At 43.2% G+C, this 21132-nt stretch overlaps 1 protein-coding gene across 1 annotated transcript in view; it reads left to right on the forward strand.

Annotated features, from left to right (window-relative positions):
* The first annotated feature begins 1710 nt into the window (after window positions 1–1710).
* Window positions 1711–21132, forward strand: part of Ccdc186 (coiled-coil domain containing 186) — a 30410-nt gene continuing 10988 nt past the window's right edge. Inside the window, exons 1-9 of the mRNA XM_032892259.1 lie at window positions 1711–1819; window positions 8378–9087; window positions 11806–11932; window positions 12859–12987; window positions 13926–14138; window positions 15015–15134; window positions 19586–19690; window positions 20475–20573; window positions 20727–20813. Of these exons, the coding sequence (XP_032748150.1) occupies window positions 8384–9087; window positions 11806–11932; window positions 12859–12987; window positions 13926–14138; window positions 15015–15134; window positions 19586–19690; window positions 20475–20573; window positions 20727–20813 (1584 nt within the window). The 5' untranslated portion in view covers window positions 1711–1819; window positions 8378–8383. The remainder of the gene's footprint in view (window positions 1820–8377; window positions 9088–11805; window positions 11933–12858; window positions 12988–13925; window positions 14139–15014; window positions 15135–19585; window positions 19691–20474; window positions 20574–20726; window positions 20814–21132) is intronic.

Genomic DNA, 21132 nt, shown 5'->3' on the forward strand with positions numbered 1-21132 from the left:
GCCGAGATCCTGGGCGGGGCCTCTAGAAACCGCCCGGGCCGGAGGCGGTGCCTCGAAACCAAGCCCACCTCCAGGTACTTAGCGTCACGCGGTCTGCGTCGCACTGATTGGCTCCCTCAAGGAGCCCCGCCCTCTCAGCTGTAGCCGCGCCGGCTTCGGCGTCGCCGCCATCTTTGTTGATGTGTCAGCTCCGCGGGGGTTTTAGGGGTAAACCTCGGCTGAGAGCCAGGAATCGGCTGTGGTCTCCGCGAGTGACTTCCTCACCCACTCCGCGTCGGCTAGACGCCGCCATGGATTCGCCGGCTCCGGAGCCGGAGCCCCATCGGCCTCGCTAGGGTGCGGCCCGGGACGGAGCGACGGACGGTGAGTAGCCGAGGGGCGTCCGGGACGGGCGCCGGGGGCTCGGCGGGCGCCGGTCTGCGCGCGTGGACGTGACGGGGTGCTAGCTCCGAGAGGTATGCGACTCCACGCGTGGACGTGACGGTGCTGGCGGAGCCCTCGGGGGCTGTGCCTGGAGCGCGGCCGCTCCCCCGCTGCACCTGCGCGGGATCTCCGGGGATGCGGTTAGCAGCGTCTGGCTTTTCCAAAGATACCAATGTATTTCTTGAATCTTGGTAGGGCAGTCAATTCGGATTTATTTCTCCCCTTCTACGTATTCTCAAAGTAGCAATCCCAGGGAAACAGCCGAGGTACGGATGGCTCAGCTGCTAACAATTTGTAACTTGTTAAATATCCACATCTTGATTTTTATTTAGAGAAGAGACTCGGGTTTGTTCCCAAAACACCTGAGCTTGAGTCCTGTGGCTTCCGTTTGTTAGAGTCAGAAAAAGAGTATAGTAAAAATATGACATCGAACCAGATTTATCAGACCCTGTGTCATATTCCTTTGATGCTCAGACTTTTCTTCTGAAGTGATACACAGGATGCTTGTCTGAGGAAAATGTGAAACAAATCAGTATGGCAGCGTTTCAGAGGTGCACGTGTAGCTACCCAAAGGAAAATCAGTCTGTTAAGTGTCAGGTTTATTAGTGTGGATGTGGTCTTTCCAACTATAACTACACCTTTGTATTTGTGGTGTAGATATTGTGAGGGAGATTAAGGACCCGGAAACAAGTGATATTGAAACTGCTATCGTATGTATGAAGTACACCGAGTACAGACACTTTTCAGCCTTTTGTTAATTAATGGTTACACAAATGAAACAACAGAAATGGTTGGCCTACTTCTTTTATTGTTCCTTTTTGGTCTTTACTTGTTCAGGGAAGATTTTGGGAAGGCCGTAATCTTGTTCTGTTACACCCATGCCTTCTCCTTCGTAACATATAAGTAAATACAATTTTGGAAGACTACTGGAAGATGCATGGACTGTGTTTAATTTTTTAAAGGCTTTTTCTAATTCAAAATAATAAAAACTTAAGGTGTTTGTTTGTTTTAAGAACAGGTTCCATGGGGTAGGGTTGACATTTCTGAGTCTGATTTTTTTGCAGACTGAAAGGCTGTGTGGTAGAAGAGGAACCACTCATAAACCTTTAGTTCCTTCACATGGGATCCAAAGAGTTCTCCATTGATGCTGTGCAGTGCGGCATGCTGCTGGCTTAGCACGTTCAGTTCTGAAAGCCCGTTTTTTTTTTTTTTTTCGGAGCTGGGGACCGAACCCAGGGCCTTGCGCTTCCTAGGCAAGCGCTCTACCACTGAGCTAAATCCCCAACCCTGAAAGCCCGTTTATAGCTATGTGGTGACTGTAATAAACAGAACACTCAACCAGTGATGGTTGGAAGCACAAGCAGCCCTACTGAGAAAGCTCTTCTCCATTTGAAAGGTATTAGCATTCTACTCTGGCATACAAAAGTTGTTCAACTCAGGTAAAGAAAGAATAGTTAACTTCAAATTCTGATTGGTTGGTTTTTTTCATTAATAAAACTAAGGTTTTTCTTATAATTTTTGTCTTTAAACATCTAAGGTCAAATTTTGATTTTGCTCATGAATTTCACTTCACTTATAATATTCAGTTTTTATTATTTATTTTAGAAGCAGCAATAGGATAGATAATTTAGACCTACAGTTTAGATGCTACTGTAATCTTACACCATTTCAAACTTATTTGATCTTGCTTAACAGAGAGTTTGTTTGCCCTAAGAGTAAACTATTGGGTAAAGGGGCAGTGGACACCAAGAGCCCAAACAAGCCCTAGGCTAATGCTACAATCATGAGTGTACTTCTCAAAGCTTAAGCTGATCCATTGTAGGGTAAGGTAGTAAGTGCTAAATAATTGTTGTTTTTAATACACCAAATCTTACCAAATTAACCAAATTCAGGCAGAAGTCTAAATCTTTAAGTAAATAAAGAAATTCTATTTAATTGAGACCATTTTTCTTATATTTGGTTTTCAGATTTTTGTTTTAAGATTTATTTTATATGTCAATAGACTGTCACTCTCTTCAGACTCATCAGAAGAGGGCATCAGATCCCATTACATATGGGAATTGAACTCAGGACTTGTGGAAGATCAGTCAGTGTTCTTAACCGCTGAGCCATCTCTCCACCCCAGTTTTCAGATTTTTTTTTTTCCCTTAAGAACAGTTAAAAATACTTACACTTTCTTAGACTTCATTGCAGCTAATGTACAAGTAGCTTCAAGTTAGATTTCTATATTAATTTTATGCCTTAATATTTTAAAGACCATTTTAGAGTCAAAGTACCCAAACTATGGTTGCCTGTTTGCCCTTTACAAAGGTGAGAGTGTTACTGCTGCAAGATGCGTCAGCTGTCCAGCACCTCGTTGAAGTTAAGTAGGAAAGGCCCCAGAAGACAGAAGCCAGCCTGTTGTTGGCTCTGTGTAAGGAATAGAGAGCTGAGGAAACTCAGGTGTTTGCCTGCTGAAGCTCCAGTCTTCCTTCTTGGAGAACGAATTCTAGAAATCTTTGAAACAACCATTTCCTAAAAGTAAAATTGATCCACGTAAATTCACCTTCTAGGAAACTGCAGGGTCAGTTCTTTGCATCAGGGAAACAGGACTGATGCACCTTACACAGGTGCTCTTGGCTTTCACTACTTCGTTATTTTAATTTAAAAGCTTAGTCTAGCAAAGTGTGTCAAAATTTACTATTTAGGGATTATGAGAAGATGATTAGATGCTTTTTAATTTTTTACTTTTGACTTGAAATGCCATACCAGAATTTTGCTAGACTAATAGGAAAAGTAAGTTATTTTAGTTGTGTTAACTTTCAAACTGTTTTGGGGAAATATGCAAAACTGTCTTAAAGTATTTATATTTTCTTACAAAGGACAGGAAGCCATTTTATTGAAGAAATGATCTCCCAGGTCTAGGTTGCGTATGTTAATGCATATTAACTTGAGAAGTAAGTATACAGCTAGAATTATCGGGGGATGGAGTGTTGCATAATTTAAAAATTATAAAAAGTATCGGAACTAAGATTATTCAACTGGATTTAAAGCAAGCTGTTATCTTGAAATGCTGTTGCTTTCTAATGCTGCATTGGGAAGGATTCTCACTTGTAGTCTCAGCATTTCACAGCAGCAAAGATTTAACAGGCTCAGTATTACTAGGTCTGCCCCTAAGGGTGCCTGTTTTATTTCGCACCATGTTCCCAACACCTACAACAGTGTCGGTGCGGAAGAGCTGCCCCATGGATATCTGGCAGTGAACACTTTGGACTTTACTTTTGAGCTGGTTCCTTTGCATGCTGCTTATTTGATGACCTGTCACCAATTGTCTGTAGATTGAATTTATTTCTATTTATAGTGTTGTTCTTATAGTCTAATTATGGGTTTTGTTCTTATAGTCTAATTATGGGAAACTGGAAATAGTACTGAAAGCTGTTGTGTTTTCAGTTAAGTAGTTCTGTGTGGAATAACTTTGTAGCAATAGGAGCGTTCACTACGGAATGAAAGAGGCATTGGAATAATGTTGGCATGACGCCTTTTTGCTGATTACCTATAGCTGTTGTGCTGCAGGCCTGATGTGTGTGTGAGTCAGGCCTGTGCTACTGTGTTAGAGACAGAAGGAAGGGCTTGCTATACAGGGACAGAAAGTGATTGAGAGGAATTCCGTGTTAGTAAATCTTTTCCTCATAAATAAGTTATTGCAAAATCAGAGTAGCAGTGCATGTAGTAATCAATAAGCATACTTCAGTGTGTCTCTGTGACTGTGAAGTTGGCCTGTACCAGCACTCAAAACGGACTTGCAGCCCTTCCCTAGGTTACTGTTTTCCCCTTTTGTAGCCTACTTGTAGTAGGCTGTCTAATCCTCCATAAATTTCATAATAGCATTCCTTCTTTAAAAAAAACCCAATACTTGGACAGTATCCAAATTGCTGTGCATCAGCGCCGCTAACCGGGGATGCCTGGAGGGGACTCAGCTGACTCTCGTCCCTAGTTAATGGTGAACGGATGAGCTTCTCATGAGGTCGGTTGGTTTCTGTCTGCAGTTCTTACATACTCCTGGGTGTTGCCCTTGCTACATATGCAGCACAGTTCCTCCGTGACATTCTTCCTCTGGTCTCCAGTCAGTATTCACTGGGGCACCAACAAACAACTGTGCAGCCTTACTGGTTCTCAGATGCCAGTTTGTACACTGACCTTTCCACAGGTCAGGGCATAGCGAGAGACACTCTGTAAATTATTTGGCTTTTAAGTATCTTCTTTAATTGATTAGATACACAAAACAAACTCTAAGCTTGGGTAAAGAGCTTGTTTTGTTTGGTTTCTTTGTTACCTTGCTGAAGGTGCTGTAGAATGTACAATACATTTGCTGTTCTGTGCTGTCTGTACACTAACTGTCTCCTTACAGCCTGCCCACTAAATGCTGTCCACCCCAGATCATTTCATAGTTAGGTCTATCTGGTTATTGCCGTTATTGTCTGATGTTAAAGAAGTTTCAGTTCTGAGTAAATTTCCTTGTTAAGAACAGGTGACTTGCCTCCTCAGAAGGGTGGGGAAAGGCTGGGTCTGCTCAGTGAGGTTAGGAGTGCTTTCCAGTGACAGACTGCCCTCATGCTTGTAATAGGGATGGTTTGGAGAAAGTGTGGCAGTAAAATGAAGTCCTCACCCATACTCTTCCTTTCCTTCCAGTAGACTGGAAAAACAGGGTTAAGTCTGTGCACTTGGCCCCTGTACAGTGAGTGTACTTGGTGGAGCAAGACATTGCAGGAGAGCAGCAGTGTTCTATGAATGTGGAGACTTACATAACTGTCTCACTCAGGAATCCCAGGGATTTCATTAAATAACAGCAAAAATCCTCTCTCTCTCTGTGTGCGTGTGTAGGAGGGAGGGAGAGCCTAGATCTCCCTGAAGAAAACTTGAAGCTCTTAGCCCTTAGCTGCTTGATGTAACAGTGTCTGCCTACTCTTCCTCCCAAGAGAGACAGCCTTGTCTCTTTTTCTCTGGCTAGCCTCTGTAGCGTGAAGACAGGATTTCATTACCTGAAACTTTAAAGAAGGGAGAGGCCAGTCTGGGTGCAGGACTTCAGCTGGCCGTTTGATGACTGAAGGGGAGCTAAGTGTGTGGAATGCATAGCAACAGTGTCGAAGCGTCCTACCCTGCACACTTGCCCTCTTACGGTGGAAGGCTTACTTTACAGGGAGTTCCTGGTCCTATATACTTCATCACTTCTGAATCCAGTGATTTGTCACTTGCCTTACAACCCTGTCCCCACCCCTAGGACTGTAACAAACAATCTGCCCTTCTGTTAACTACTTTGCCCTTTGATTTGAGATTACCAAAAGAGAATTGCGTGAGATCAAGAAGCTAAGTATTTATTCCAGGTGTGAGATGAGGCCAAGGCTGGGTGACAGGGAGGGATAGTGTCGGAAAGCAAGAGAACAGTTGTTTAAGAGGTTACGAAAGCAAAGGGACTAAGCTGTGAATGGGGCACTCAGGCACATCATTAGAGGCAGGGTTGAGGGTTAGCCAGCATGAGTTGAAGACTTTGGAGAAAGCTCCACTGAGATCAGCTATTTTCAGGCAGACCACAATATAGCACAGGTGTATTATAGTTCCATGTCTGTAACTCAGGGTGCAGGGCTGGAAACTCTCATCCAGGCATCAGCTCTGAGTTACTGCTCAGCTCAGCTAACTGGGCAACTGCTGTGAAGGGAGAAAGAGGTGAGAGTGAGCCCTGGGGTCCGAGGAAGCTGAGTGAAAGGACGTGTTTTTCTGTTGACAAGTCATGGCACACAAATAAGACTCTTAAAGTTGTTGATTAAATTTCTTTTTACTTAACGGAATGCTGGAGAGTCACAATGCCTTTGTCTTCTGTTCTCTTCTGAAGGCATTCCTTATCTGTACCAGTGTGTATTCGTCTGCTGTGAGTTCAGCTTCATTTGGTAGAGCATCAGCTAGCCATGATGTTTAAAGCCACTGCAGGTTTCCACTTGTAAGATTTTAACCTTAACAGCAGCATAGTATATCTGTGTTTACTGTATATCATATTACGTGTGGTATCTTTAAAAAGAGTCAGTTTGAGTGAGCTGTTTTTTGTATATCATATCACATGTTATATTTTTAAAGAAAATTACTTTGAGCTAGTTTGTAGGTTGCTTTGAGGCTAGTGTACCTGTCTGAGATTCATCTTTTTATTCCAAGATTTTGGAATAAATTACTCAGATTTTCAAGTGTTTGATGCATTTATTTGTCTGGTCTAAAGTCTTTAATATCAATACCAGCTTGCTTATGAAGCATATACAGCATGGTGGTGTTGATTTGTGTCACTTGGAGGTAGGTAATACATAATTAAGTGATTGGAGCCTGAGTTCTGTGTCTGTAGTAACCATTGTCTCCACAGGTGGTCCAAAGGAACAGCATGTATGACAGACAAGATGACCTTTTTTTTCCTTAAAGTTGACTCCTTTCTACCGTCCTATAATAACGTTCTTTAAGCACTAGCCTTATTTATCTTATGCAGATTTTAGGTCAGCAAGTATTTGAGAACTCAGTAGGCACTGGGATTCATACTGTAAAATGTTTTACAAGCCCTAGACTTACTGTAATTCACCTTGACAAACTCCCTCCTCCTCAGTGCTGAGGGGTCCATGCAGCTAGTCGTCTCTTCCATGCAGCCAGTCGTCTCTTCTGTTTCAGTATACCCTGACCGTCACCTTCCTCAAAGCTTGAAGTGAGCTTGTGTTTTCCAGTTGTAAAATGTAATCTTTTTTCCCGTGCATATACGTCATAACAATTCTTTCATTGATGCCGCTCATCTGCCCAGTTGCAGTCTCACCCCATCTCTGAGAACTCATCTGCCTGCACCCCTGAAGCTTGGCCAGAGCCACAGGTGCTCTTTCATGAAACCACTCTGCTTTTTGTTTTCAAGACAGGGTTTCTCTGTGCAGCTCTGACCATCCTGGAACTCTCTCTGTAGATCAAGCTGGCCTTGAACTCAGAGATCCACCTGCCTCTGCCTCTGCCTCCTGAGTATTGCCATCAAAGGTGTGGACTACCACTGCCTGACTAGAATTTTTTTTTTTTTTATTAAATTTTATTTTTAATTCTGTGTGTATGTCAGAGTTAGGGTTGTGCGTATGAGACCAGTTCCAGAGGAGGCCAAAAGAGGGCATTGGTTCCTCTGGAACTATAAGCACAGGCTACTGTGAACCACCCAACAAGGGTGCTGGGAGCTGAACTTGAGTCTTTCATTAGAACAGTATGTACTCTTAACTGCTGTACCATCTCTCCAGCTCCTGGTAGGAGATTTTGTATTCTGTATGTCAGGGAATAATTTGAAGTTGACTAATTTTCCATAAAGAAGATAGAGGAAGAACCTTTGTAATTAATATAAAAAGGTATTCTTACCTAGTCACATAAAATGTTGTTCTTACTGACCTCGACAGTAGCTAAGGCTCTGTTTGATTACACTGAAGAGAATGCTTACTTAGAAATACGTTGGGGAACTTCCCAGGTCCCTGTCAGGGGAAAGCTGCTCCTGTCACAGGTCAGCCCCAACTCGGTCTACGCTCAAGCAGGTCTCTTTTCTAAGTTTATTTCTCGGTGGGCTTTGTCATCACTCACTGACGTGTCCTCTTGCTCTGAGACTGCTACCTTATGCTTTCTCTGCTGTCCTTTTGCCCATCTCCTTAAAGGGCTTCAGTAGAGCGCACCCTCAGAACAGGGGCCATTCTCCTTTCTGATTTCCCATCACATGTTCTGCCCTTAACTGTGAGGCCAGCTGGCCCTGACAGCAAAGAGGGAGACTGTGGTGGCCCCACTGGTTGTGTCTACTCTGGGTAGGCTGTTCTCTATCTTCTGTACGGGAGGCCCTTAGTAGAGGAATTATGCATGGGACGCTTCATGGGCATGTCATAGAGTGTGTGCAAAAGTGTGAAGGGTCGTAGTGTAATTTTTTTTAAATTTGATTTCTTAGATGTAAATGAAGGTCAGGAGCAGATTTGAAGAAATGCAAAGTGAATTGGTAGCAGTCAGCATGTCAGAGACAGAACACATAGCCTCCATTTCTTCTGATGCAACCACTGGGACAACATCCGAGTTGAAGGACGACTCATGCATCTCAGTTTCTGGTGATGAAAGCAGCAGATTAGAAACGGGATCTGAACTACTGTCATTGAACCCTGACAGAATTTTATGTCAGACTAATGAACAGTGTAGTCAGAATGAAGTACAGGAAGATGATGTGCAGGAAGGCCATATTCCAGACGGTGGTAGTGGTGAGAATTCTTGTGCTGAAACAGACACATGCCCAGAACATTCTGAACAAATGGATGACTGTCCTGGCGGAAACTTTGCAAAACCAGTGTCCCACACCAGTGAGCCAGGACACATGGTAACACAGAGACTGGCAGAGCTAAAGTCATCCACACCCACAGAAGCTGGTAATCCAAAGACCTCCTCAGCAAGCCTCTATGATACAGACTGCACCAGGAAACTCATTTCAAAGATAAAGACTGTTTCAGCATCGGACGATTTGTTGGGAGAAATAGAATCTGAGCTCTTATCTGCTGAGTTGGCAGAGGAGCACCAAGTACCCAATGGAGTGAACAAGGGCGAGCACGCCTTAGCCCTGTTCGAGAAGTGCGTGCACAGCAGGTACCTGCAGCAGGAACTCACTATTCAACAGTAAGTACAGCTGTGGGCGCCGTCCCCCTCTGCGGGCCAGCTCCCAGGAGGACTCTGCTGTCTGCCATGGTTTCAGAATGCAGCCATTCAGAGTTGGTCTGCTTCTCCAGATAACTGAGCAGCTTCCGTGCTGTGGCTTACCATCGTAAAACAGTAGTAACTAGTGTAGGTTCATTAGGGAGCCATTCATGTTTTTCATTTTTGAAACAAGGTATGTCAAAGTAAATTCAAAGGAAAATTAGAAGTCATGAAATTTAAGTTCAACAGCTTACAATTTAGAGAACAGAGGGGTTAGTAGAGCACATTCTGCTTTTAAACATCTATTTGTAGAGTGTTCCGATGAGTTTGAGTTCCTTCCACCTGTTTCTAATAGGATTGGTTCTAATATTTTTATTGTAAAGTGATACATAAGTTTGGGTCCCCTGTTACAATCTGTTAAGATAATACACAGTATCTCTCACTAAGTTACACACTTTTAAACTATGTTGTTCCTTCTCTTTTCATTTTAATTAATGAAGTGTGAGAGTAGAAAAGGGAGGCCCAGGGCCAGGAGAGGGTGATAGGATCAGACCACCTCCACGTGCTGTGTGATAGGCAGCCGCCTTTCCTCACTTGTTCTCCTCCCTAGTCTGTTAACTGCACGGATGCCCCAAAGTGGCTCAGTCTTTGTTGCTTTCCCCAGTGAACTTCAGTCTGTTGGTATTCATTTTCTATTTTTTACTTTAAATTTAAGCTTTTTTAAATTTAAATTTTCTAGGAAAAAAAAAAGACTGCTATGATATGAGGGGGTATGCACATGTACAAGTCAGAGGGAGCTTTGGAGAGACAGTTCCCCTGTCTACCTTTGTATGGGTTCTGGGGATCACACGCCTGTGAAAGTCCAGTGCCTTCTCAAGAGCACCTCTGCTCCCTTCGATCCTAACTGGGAATGAATCCTGCTGACTCCCTAGTACACTGCCTTCAGCTCTCAGACGTCTGTGCTTCCGGCCCTTCTAGGCTTGGGGTGACTTCTTCACTCCCCTGCAGTCCGGACTTACTCTGATCACCCCCACCCACCCACACACAGTGATTATTTCTGAAGCCCTTATCTACTTTCCTTAGATCCTAACAGTTTATACAGCACTTTAAGATGCATGCATTTAATAATCCCATATGCTATTAATTATGTGACTGGCACATGTTAACTCATGGGATCTTATTGCAACATTTACTTCTCTCACTGATCCTGAAGTATGTGAGGTACCTGAGGCACACTAAGAAACTTGTTCCAGGTCAGATGCAAATAGCTACAAAGCTGAGCTTCTGACTTTGACTTCAAAAGTTTTATCAGTTGTTACCGGAAATCATCTGGCTGCAAGTTGTTGGATTTAACTAAAAAGTATTCGGAGTGAAAACAAGCCAGCTCTTTGTCCACTCGGCAGAGGGAGCAGCAGGCCGTAGAGTAGGAGGGAGTCAGCAGCAGCCTGGAACTTGCGGAGTCAGCTCTGAGTCAGTGCTGTCATTGACTCAATGCTTGGCACTACTCTTGTGGATATGAAGGTGTCATATAAGTGTTTATTGTAACCTGCATTGATCTTTTGTTTTATATATAGTACTTTTAATTTCAAATAAAACACTTGTTGATTCAGGTAAGCAACTAGATGTTTTTCTTAACTTTTACTTCCATTTAATTTTTTCTGAAGAACACTAAGTTTCAGTTCCTTTTATTGAAAATTTTATAAATGCATCTTTTCCCAGATGTCTGGTTTTATATTCATTCCCATTTGCTGAGTTTTGTTTGCTTTTTTCCTGGCACAGTTGTATATATTGTCATTGTGAAATGATTCTACAATCAAGCCAGTATTTATCCTCTCATATAGTTAGTCATAACCCTTAAGATACGCCCTGCAAGTTTCCTGTTCAAAATACCATCTCTCCCCTCCCTCCTCTGCGTCTGTTTTGCTCTATACCCCGCTCTCCCCTTCTTCCCTTTCCTTCATTCTTTGCCTCACCCCCCCTTTCTTCTTTTTTTTTATCCTCTTCCTTTCTTTTATCCTTGTTTTGTCTAGAGGAGCTTAAACATGCTAGGTATGTACGCTGCTACACCCCAGCCTGTTCATAGCCCGATCACCACTGTGCTGTGCATTAAATTCCCCCAAATTTGTCCAAACTTAGAAGTTTGTATCCTTTTGATCCAATCTCCTCTGTCTACTTTCTGGATCACTCCACTCTTTATTCTGTTATCTCATATATCAGAAGTATCGTTTAGTGGCCCAACTTACACTAAACTCTTAAGAACAGTTGTCTGTGTGGAATGTGTACAAACCTTCTGAGAATAACAATACCAAAGAATACCAAAGAAACAAGTTAAAGCTATAGGTGTGGCACAGTGATAAGGTACCTGCCTAATGCGACTAATTGACCAGAGAATTTTTAATCTGGTGTATAAATCAACAGAGTGTAAGTACCTAGGCTTGTAACGAATCTGGCTACTCTTACCCTCCCTCTCATCTACTTGCTTCTGTTCTAGTGACCGACAGGCTTAGAGGCAGTTTACCCTCAAACACACTCAGTTACTCGAGGGTGAGGACATGCTCAGAGAAGGCATCGTTAGGTGTGGGAGGTTCTTATCCAGTCTGGTACTTTATTCTAAGATTACTTGAGAGTATTGATCACAGGTGTCTACATCTAATCTGTAGATAGATAATATTTCGTATCTTATTTCCCTTTTATATTTAGGTTAATTAAAGAAAATAAGAATCATCAGGAACTTATCTTAAACATTTGTTCAGAAAAAGACAATTTAAGAGAAGAACTGAAAAAAAGGACAGAAACAGAGAAGCAGCATATGAACACAATTAAACAGGTAAAAAATTACAAAAGGCTTCCAAAACCATACTTAAATTTATAAACTCCTGAAAAACCCAAAGCATGTAGTAAAGAAAAGATTTCAACTGCAGGACTCCGCTTCATGTTTAAATTGTTGGAATGATTCTAAATTATGTCATATAAATTATGATCTGCTTAACTGTCCCAAATATAGCACATTTTCTGCCCAAATAATGAAAAGGCTTGATTTAAGTTTTTAACTAATTAAGGGAAGAAGTAGTTAATAGAAACACCTCAACTTTCTGTCTGGCTTTGGGACACTTTCTCACTTGTGGTTTTAGCATGGCTTCTTCCCAGGGTTTGGTGAGTTCACTGTGAAGGTCATGTCAGGGCATCTGCACTTACTTTCTAATGGTGTCTTTTCTGCATGGAGGCACAGGTAAGTGCTTAGGTTGGTAACAAAGCAAAAACTGCTCTTGCTTTTTCTGAGCTGCTTTCCTTCTGTGGACAGGGCATACGTGTCCTGTCCTTATGTGGCAGAGCTCAGCACTGATGTGTTCTGAGAAGTGTATCTTGGGCCTTTCCTCCTTTGTGTGCTGTGAGACAGTAGGGACGCAGTCTTGGGCCGGCAGCCCATCTAGAAAGCTGCTAATGAAAACATCAAACAGCTGTGGAGGAGAATAGGTTAAACCAAGTTTTCATTTTCTTGTGTTTCCCTATGTATTTATTGCTCTTTTACATATTTGGAAAAAGACCGAGCTGTCATATGCAGTAGATGACTGTGATTTTTGTGTGCTTTAGGTCTAGCACACGTAAGCGAAACTTAAAAGGGTAAAAAGCTTGTGAGGAACCTGAGGAGAATTGTCTGTATCTTACAGTCTTGCATTGTGTGTATTAATCAAAGTATCATTGGTCTTTCTGGGGCAGCTATAAAATATAACCTGGGAATCATTCTTTTTACAGTTAGAATTAAGAATAGAGGAGCTGAATAAAGAAGTTAAAGCTTCCAAAGATCAGCTGGTAGCACAGGATGTCACAGCTAAAAATGCCATTCAGCAAATCCATAAAGAGATGGCCCAGCGGATGGACCAGGTATTTCCTGTCACTATTAATTTGATAACTTGGTGCTTCTTGTTTATTAGACTCTAACAGTTGGGTGATGGCATCGCTGGCATTTATATAAAAGCTTTTAAAGGAAGTTGAGGGCTGGAAGAATGACTCAACTGTGAAGATGCTCATTGATCTCCCAGAAGTTCACAAGACTCCCAACCACCTGTCACTCCAGTGCCAGGGCTCTGATGCCCTCTTGTGGCTTTAAGAGCATTGGCATTGCATGTGCTCCCGACAGACACATACACATAAACTAAAAAGAAATCTCTATAAAAACAATGCTAAGGCAGCAGTACATAAGTTTAAGTATATCCTAATTCTACAAAAAAAAAAAAAAGTTAAATTAAGGAATAATTAAGAAATGAGTCATCTCTTCACCTGTGTCTCCAGTTTCTTTATATCTTATTTCATAGCTGACATTTTGTGACATCACATATACATGTACTAGTGACTCATGAATGTGTACGAGTTTTTACCAGCCCCTTTTGTGTTGCTACAACAAAATACTTGAGTCTAGATACTGTTACAAAAAAGAAACATCTATGATAGTTCTAGAAGTCCAAGAGTAGGACTCTCTGCTAGAGAGAGACCCCTGGTGACCCGGAAGCCAGGATTCACTCTTCCAAGCTTCTGCCTACTGATTCTGACAGCTGACCCTTACAAGTGTGAGGTTAAAGGAGTTTGTCAACATGGACCATGATCCTCTTCCTGGGGCCTAGAATGGCACAGAAACCTGCAAGAAAGCAGATATAGAGAAGGGAGGGTGTTTCATAGAAACCACAGCAAGCGAAGTAAAGAGTAAGGAAGGGCTGGAGTACAGCACAAGATAAATCCTAACACCCAGGGAGTAGTATTCGTTTGTTTGTGTTTGCATTTGAAAATATGTTTTCATTAATGCTAGGTAATGTTTTCTTTCCAAGGCCAATAAGAAATGTGACGAGGCCCGCCAGGAAAAGGAGGCGATGGTAATGAAGTATGTGAGAGGCGAGAAGGAGGCTCTAGACCTTCGAAAGGAAAAAGAAACCCTTGAGAGGAAACTTAGAGATGCAAGTAAGGAATTGGAGAAAAACACTAACAAAATTAAGCAGCTGTCTCAGGAGAAAGGGCGGCTGCAGCAACTCTATGAATCGAAGGTATAACTGTGCCTGATTTGAAGGTCACGCCTTTGCTTTTCCTTAGTCCCACAGTGGTGTAGAACTTAAGCATTCAGACAGGATGAGCTCTCACTAGCTTACTCAGGTGGCTTTGGGTGTGTCAGTCCTCCCTGCGGCTAGAGAGGTTTGCTGGGGGAAAGGGAAGTATTGGCAAGTGTTATTAGTTACATTGTCTTAATCCTTTTTTAAAACTTTCTTTTAGAGTCTACTGGAAAAATTAGTTTGTGTGTGTAAAAATTATGTTTTGCTAAGATAGATCCTCATCGGTGTCAGTTGTGAGTAGCTTTACATCAGAAGTATAATTTGGCTAGAGCCTATTTTGGTTTTTTATGTAATACATATTCCCCCTGCAATATGAGAGATTGGATGTAGGGCTTTGTACAGGCTGGGTAGCGTCTCCTCTCCTGAGCGGGATTCCAGGCCATAGTGCAGCACAGTTCACCAGAAAGTACAGTTGGTATTTGTCTTATGAAAAACATTTCTTCTAGAGTGGCCCTGGAAGGCTGGCTGACTGAAGCGGGAGCTCTTGAGAGCACTTGCTGTTACCTGTGTAGAAATGCTGTTACTGTCCTCAGGGATTGTAGCAGACCAGTTCAGCACCTTACTGCCCTCAGTTATGCAGAATCAGGGTGTGTTTGTCTTGCACTGTACCCACTGGCTAGTCTAAGTAATAATTATCTTCCTGCCTATTGATTTGATTTGGGACTTTATTACTCTCTTATTACTTGAGCCTTAAGTCAGCTTTATGGTCTCTGGGACGTTGTAGACCTGCTCTGGAATGGTTGTGTTACTGCACAGGGGACAGACAAGGTGCACAGTTGATTATTTAAGTGAAAAATGACGATATCTTTTTAGGAAGGCGAAACAACCAGACTCGCCAGAGAAACTGAGAAATTAAAGGAGGAGATGAACTCTCACATCATTAAAGTAAAGTGGGCGCAAAACAAGTTAAAAGCTGAAGTGGACTCACACAAGGTGAGTGTGGCTGTGCTGTCGGGTAGCGGTGAGGATAAGAGCAAGTCGGCTGCCAGTGAGGCGGGCTCCTGCAGCGTAGTCTGCATCAGCATCAGAAAGACTTCTGGTGCGGCTTAGAATGTTAAGTTTATAATCCACAGCTTATTGTGGAATACTTAAAATTCAAGGGAAGGAAAAATATTTAATATGTGCTATTGGAATTAAAGTGAAAAAATTAAAGTGTCAATTATGTTGATTCCCATAATTAGAAAATGCTTGTTCATATTTAAATGTAATTAATATTAATAACTTATCTGTTTTTATAAACTTGCTACTATGCTAACAAAAATTGTGTATGTACATGATACCCGTGTTAGATGTTGAACCAGGGCTCTCTGGCATGCTGGTCAGTCACCGCAATCACCTGCTGGACTGCTTGCTGCAGATGCCGTCTTCTCTTAATTAATATCATGAAGTGCACTTGCGATGTCCAAGGCTGGGGAGACGGCTCAGCCTTTAAATGCTAGTCACCACCAAAAATGATGACGTTTGATAACAGATAGCATAATTTAAACCGGGATAGAGCTGGTTTTGGAGAAATAAGTTAGCAGATGAGAGATGGATGGTAAAAATCAACTTGAATGTGACCCAAATAGAAGGGTGGTGCTATGGACTAGTGTGTCACTTTCTAGGGTTTCTAAAATGGGCTTAATGATACAGTGTGAAACATAGTTCCAGGATGCCTTCTGAGAGAGTGGTTCCCGAGTCAGTTAGGTTGTTGTCAGTTGCCTTTGGATGTTTGTATGTTGGTGTCAGGGAACTGTAGGTAGTCTGTGTTGAGTGGTCAAAGGTAGGTCAGCAGCATGGTCTGCTTCCGGTACTCAAGATCCATCACTGGGTGAGGAACTACAAAGAACTCCCAGAAAGCAGTGGGGCATCCCACCTCAGCTTCTCAGAGTTCTCTATACTCAGAGTTACACAGTGAGGAAATAAAAATTGAAACCCATAAAGAATAATTTCTAACGGCCTGAATTGCTTTAAATTCGGAGCAGAGCACTCAGTCGTTTCTGCTGCCTGGCACACACTAGAGCACTAGAGCCTGAGTGTGATCCGTGTTGCATGTGTTGTTCTGCTCAGTTGCCTGAAGCCTGGGCCTGTGCGTCCTACAGTCACGGTGGCTCCTGCTAGTGCCACCCGCAGTTTGCAGCCCTCGGTCACACATGGCTCGTCAGCTTCCTTAGCTAGGATTTAGAGCCGACCTGATGGCAGCGCTGCCACTTCAGCCACTTAGTAAGCTGCTGTCTGTCTGATCCAGTCATATCCTTCCACCCTAGACTAGCACCCCCTCAAAAATACAGAAATTGAAAATAAAACAAAACCGCATGTACACACAAAGGGGAAAAACAGTAAAAATACGTGAAGGTTTTCAGACTTGAGACAAAGACAGTGTAGAATAGTGATCTCTAAGTGAAGCGAAACAAAACAGATCAGTGCTGGGTTCTGGCTGCAGCACTCGATGAGGAACAACACTAAACCTAGCAGTCTTCCTGGATTGAGGATGTACAGTTCAAAGTACGGAGAAGAGGAGGGCAGCATTCCAGAAGTACAAAAGGAATAGAGCCCAACCTCTGGAGCTCACACAGGACTCACTGTTAATACCGGCCAGAGTGCAGTAAATTATGTGCTAAATGAATTATATAAATATTTAAATGATTTTGAAAACTTTGCTTAAGAATGCATTTCATCGTGTTTAGCATCCAATGAAAAATTACCAGTGTGCAAAGAAGTAGGAAAATGCAGTTTATAAAACAAAGGAGTGACTCAGTATAGAATCTCTACAGACATAAAGACAGGTTTGACTCAGATAGAGGAGACATGGAATGTATCTAAAATTAATAAGGATACAGTGTTCTTATTGCAAAAGGTATTGTGCAGAATTAACAGAAGATGAAATACTGCAGAAGACAAAATTATTGAGTTAAATAGTTGGAGACAGACTGGAATTATATCTCAGTTGATAAGAGTTGAGAATGCATGAAGCCTGGATTCGATTTCCATATGACCCCAGCACTTAGATAGTGTTCAAGGTTACCTGAGCCTCATAGCAAGTTTGAGGCTAGCCTAGGCTGCATAAAGCTCTTTCTCAAAACAAACAACAACAAATTAGCAGTAACAAACTTCATGCAAGTAATTCCCAAATAGATAACTTAGTAGACCATGAGATACTGATGTCCTTTATACCTGACACCTAGTGTAACATGAGACGCCTGTGTTCAACTCTATACCTGACGTCTTCAATAATTTACAGCAGCTTAAGATAAGCTAATAAAGTGTTCTTCCTCCACCACCTCCCTATCTGGATAAATGACAACCCAGTCTTACTTTCAGGACAAAAGGCTTGGGTTCAACCTTGTCTCTCGCTCAGCATATCCAGCTCTCTCTCATCTTGCACTTTTCAAGCCTGTGCACACTGAAGCTGCTTAGCCCTTTCTGCCTGCTCTCCCATGCTTGGTTGTCGCTTCATTTCTGTTCCTCAGCATCTGTCCCTAACGTCATACGCGTCCATGCCTTTACTTGTGTGCTTGGTTTGTTTGTTTACCTCGAGCAGCGCTGTCAGCTTCTCGAGAGTAGAGATTTGTGTTTGCTTCCACCGCTCTTTCCTTCGAGGGTAGAACAGTGCCTAGAAAGGCTGCAGAGATGCTTCAGTGGGTCAGGGTGCTTGTTGTGCAAATGAGAACCTGAGGGCAAACTTCCAAAATCCATGTCCAAACAGGGGCACTTGTGTGTGTCTTACGTACGTGCATGTGTGCGTGTGTGTTATGTGTGTGTGTTGAGATGGGGGCTTATACAGGAGAATCTCCAGAAGCTTGTAGGCTGGCCAGTCTGGTGCTTGCATCTGCAACAAGGTAGAAGGTGTGGACTGACGGCTGAGGTCACCCTGTGAGCTCAGCACATGTGCACACTGGCATTCAAGACTTCATAGAAAGGAGCAGTGTCTGCAAGTGCTCAGCTGGTAGGCAGAAGCTATGCAGTAAGCATCCTTAACCTGACACAGTGGGATTGTGTTTTCATTTATTCAGAGTTCAGTGTTATCTGGCACACAGGAATCTCGCTTGCTGGATTTAGGGCGTTGGAGCAGACTAGAACCATGTCATTTGTGTCTTAGCTACAGTCGTGAGGATGCAGAACCACAGTTGTCTAAGATTACCTAGTCGAAGATTCAGGTTATTGCGTTATTATATTTTAAGTGATACTGGCCACTGACTATCAAAGACCAGTACCTCAAGGTAGATAGGTGCTTAATTATGTGATGTTCATTGTTAAAATGGCATATGAAGTAGTGTGTGAAGCCTAGTGCAGGGCAGGTGTTGAAGAGAGAAAGGCTAAGCTGTGCAAGTCTAAGAACAAAGAGAGACGTAGAGGGAGTGGGACACTGAGCTACCCAGAGCAGAGACCTCTACCGGGCAGCAGAGCAGAGGCTGGCGCCTGGGTCTCCACGTGGCAGCAGGAGTCAGTCATTACTTTTCGCATTGCTGTGCCAAAAAGGAAGGAGGGTCTTTTTGACCCATGGCCCTGCATTATAGCAGGAAAGGCAGGACCACCAGTTTGAGGGCCTTGATCATATTGTATCTGCAGTCAAGAAGCTGGGGGGAGAGATCTGGGGGAGAGCAGGAAGCAAGCAAGGAGTAAGGAAGATAGAATATACAAAAGAAAGTGTGGATGTTTTCAGTGGGATTCGGGGCCAAGGGACATTTGAAGAGCTGGGCAGTCAGGACTAGAACAGGTGAGAAAAAATTAGAATGAAAGAAAAAAGCAGCGGGTTTCGATGAGGGTAATTCCTAAAAGTCCTGTATGAAGAATTGCCATTTCAGCAGTCTCCAAACAGAGGTCATGTTAATAGCATCGTTCAATCAGAAGGGAGCTACAAATGGATATCAGCCACTACCAGAGATTCTCTGGGGTGTGCAAAGAACCATTGGAAGACTCTGCTTTTCTTATCGCTGTAGTCATTTAGAGGACTCTGGGGAAGACTGTTGATTAACTTAAAGTTGGTCAGTCTCACTGTTAGCCATTTTCCCTGTCAGAAACAAGCAGACTGTTAGGCTTCTGCTCAGTCCCCAGTCTAGTGCTACAGCAGTATCTTAGTTAGGTCTCCATTGCTGTGAAGAGACACTACGACCACAGCAGTTCTCACAAAGGAGAACGTTTAATCGGGGACTGCATCAGAGGTTTAGTCCACAGTTGTCATGGTGGGAAGCCTGGCAGAGTGCAGACAGACATGTGCTGGAAAGGACTGAGAGTACACTTGTGTCCTTGGGTATCAGGAAGGGTGAGCTTTGAAACCTCAAAGCCTGCCCACAAGGATTCACCTCCCCATGAGTGTTACTGAGCCCCCACAAGCGAGGAACTTCTTTGTTCTCACTGTCCTCCATCTTACTGTGGCCGATGTTGTGTCTGTCCCGTCACTGCAGGAGACCAAGGATAAACTCAAAGAAACTACAACAAAACTAACCCAGGCAAAGGAAGAAGCTGAGCAGATCCGGCAGAACTGTCAGGATATGATAAAGACATATCAGGTATGCATCCTGTGACATAGATCAGCTATCAGAACTCTGTTTCCATACGCCTTCCAGATCTGCCAAGTTGGAAGTGAACATGCATTTCTTAAGCAGTTAGTTAAAATGCAGGTTAGTTCCTGGGTTAAAGCACTGGCAATTCAAGGTGGGGAGGTGGCGGAGCAAGCTTGAGGACCTGAGCACCTCAGACAAAGCTGAGTGTGGCCATGTGAACCCTAACCTCAGCATTGTCAGGGTGAAGAGAGGTGTGGCAGGGGCTCCATGCAGCTCACTGGCCAGCGTCAATCAGTTCAGGTTATATGATCTCCTGTCTCAAAAATAAAGTGGAGAGCGAAGAGGCTTGGTGTTACCTCTGGCCTCCATGGCACACAGGTGTGCACATCATGCACACCACATGACTTTTTTGTTGTTGTTTTTTAAGAGACATGGACCTTTATATTTTGTACATTTTCAAATATCAGATACCAAAACTGAGTATTTACCTCTAAACACCAAGATAATATAACCCTGGCCCGGGACCTATACCACTCTTAGTCCTGACAATAAAGCCTGATGGTCAGCAGCACGCATCACACATACACACGTATGCACACGTATCAGAGACTTTCCCATCAAAAAGCAGTAGAAAACACTGGACTACGTTGTACGCTCAGAGTTCACTGTTCTGTTTCTGACCAGTTAACAGTTAAAGTCCTTCAGTGCTTTCCCCAGTTTCAGTTTTTAGTAAACTTGAGGGCAAAGCTTTGTTTGGTTTCAAAGTAAACTTTTCATTGTTTTCCATTAGGAATCCGAAGAAATTAAGTCCAATGAGCTTGATGCAAAGCTCAGAGTCACAAAAGGAGAACTTGAAAAACAAATGCAAGAGAAATCCGACCAGCTGGAGGTGAGGCCTTTAGTTCCTCCTCATGCCGCACTCCACAATAAACGGTGATCGGCTGGGCTGTGATGCAGGAGGAGGAGTGGAGCACGTGTGCCGTCCACACCTAAGGAAAAACAGGCTCCCGGGCTGTGCTCTGAGGGTTTGTGTCTCTTCCAGATGCATCATGCCAAGATAAAGGAGCTAGAAGATCTGAAGAGGACGTTTAAGGAGGGCATGGATGAGCTACGCACACTGAGAACAAAGGTAAAAGCAGCTGCCCGGTCCTAACTCCAGGGGACGGCCACTCTGAGCTTACTCTGCTGGGTCCTAACTCCAGGGGACGGCCACTCTGAGCTTACTCTGCTGGGTCCTAACTCCAGGGGACGGCCACTCTGAGCTTACTCTGCTGCTTAAGGTGTTCACAAGCAATAATTAGAAATCTTTCAAAATAAAGGAACTTAGGAACAGAATAGCATTTTCTTAGCCATGCGCTGGCTGACTCTTGTTGAGCTGAAGGATATTAGTCACTGGAAGTGCTTGCCATGCGTCCCTGTCCGCGGCACACGTCAGTGTCTGTACCTTA

The sequence above is a fragment of the Rattus rattus genome, chromosome 2 (assembly GCF_011064425.1).
Source record: "Rattus rattus isolate New Zealand chromosome 2, Rrattus_CSIRO_v1, whole genome shotgun sequence".
In the NCBI taxonomy this organism is placed as follows: domain Eukaryota; kingdom Metazoa; phylum Chordata; class Mammalia; order Rodentia; family Muridae; genus Rattus; species Rattus rattus.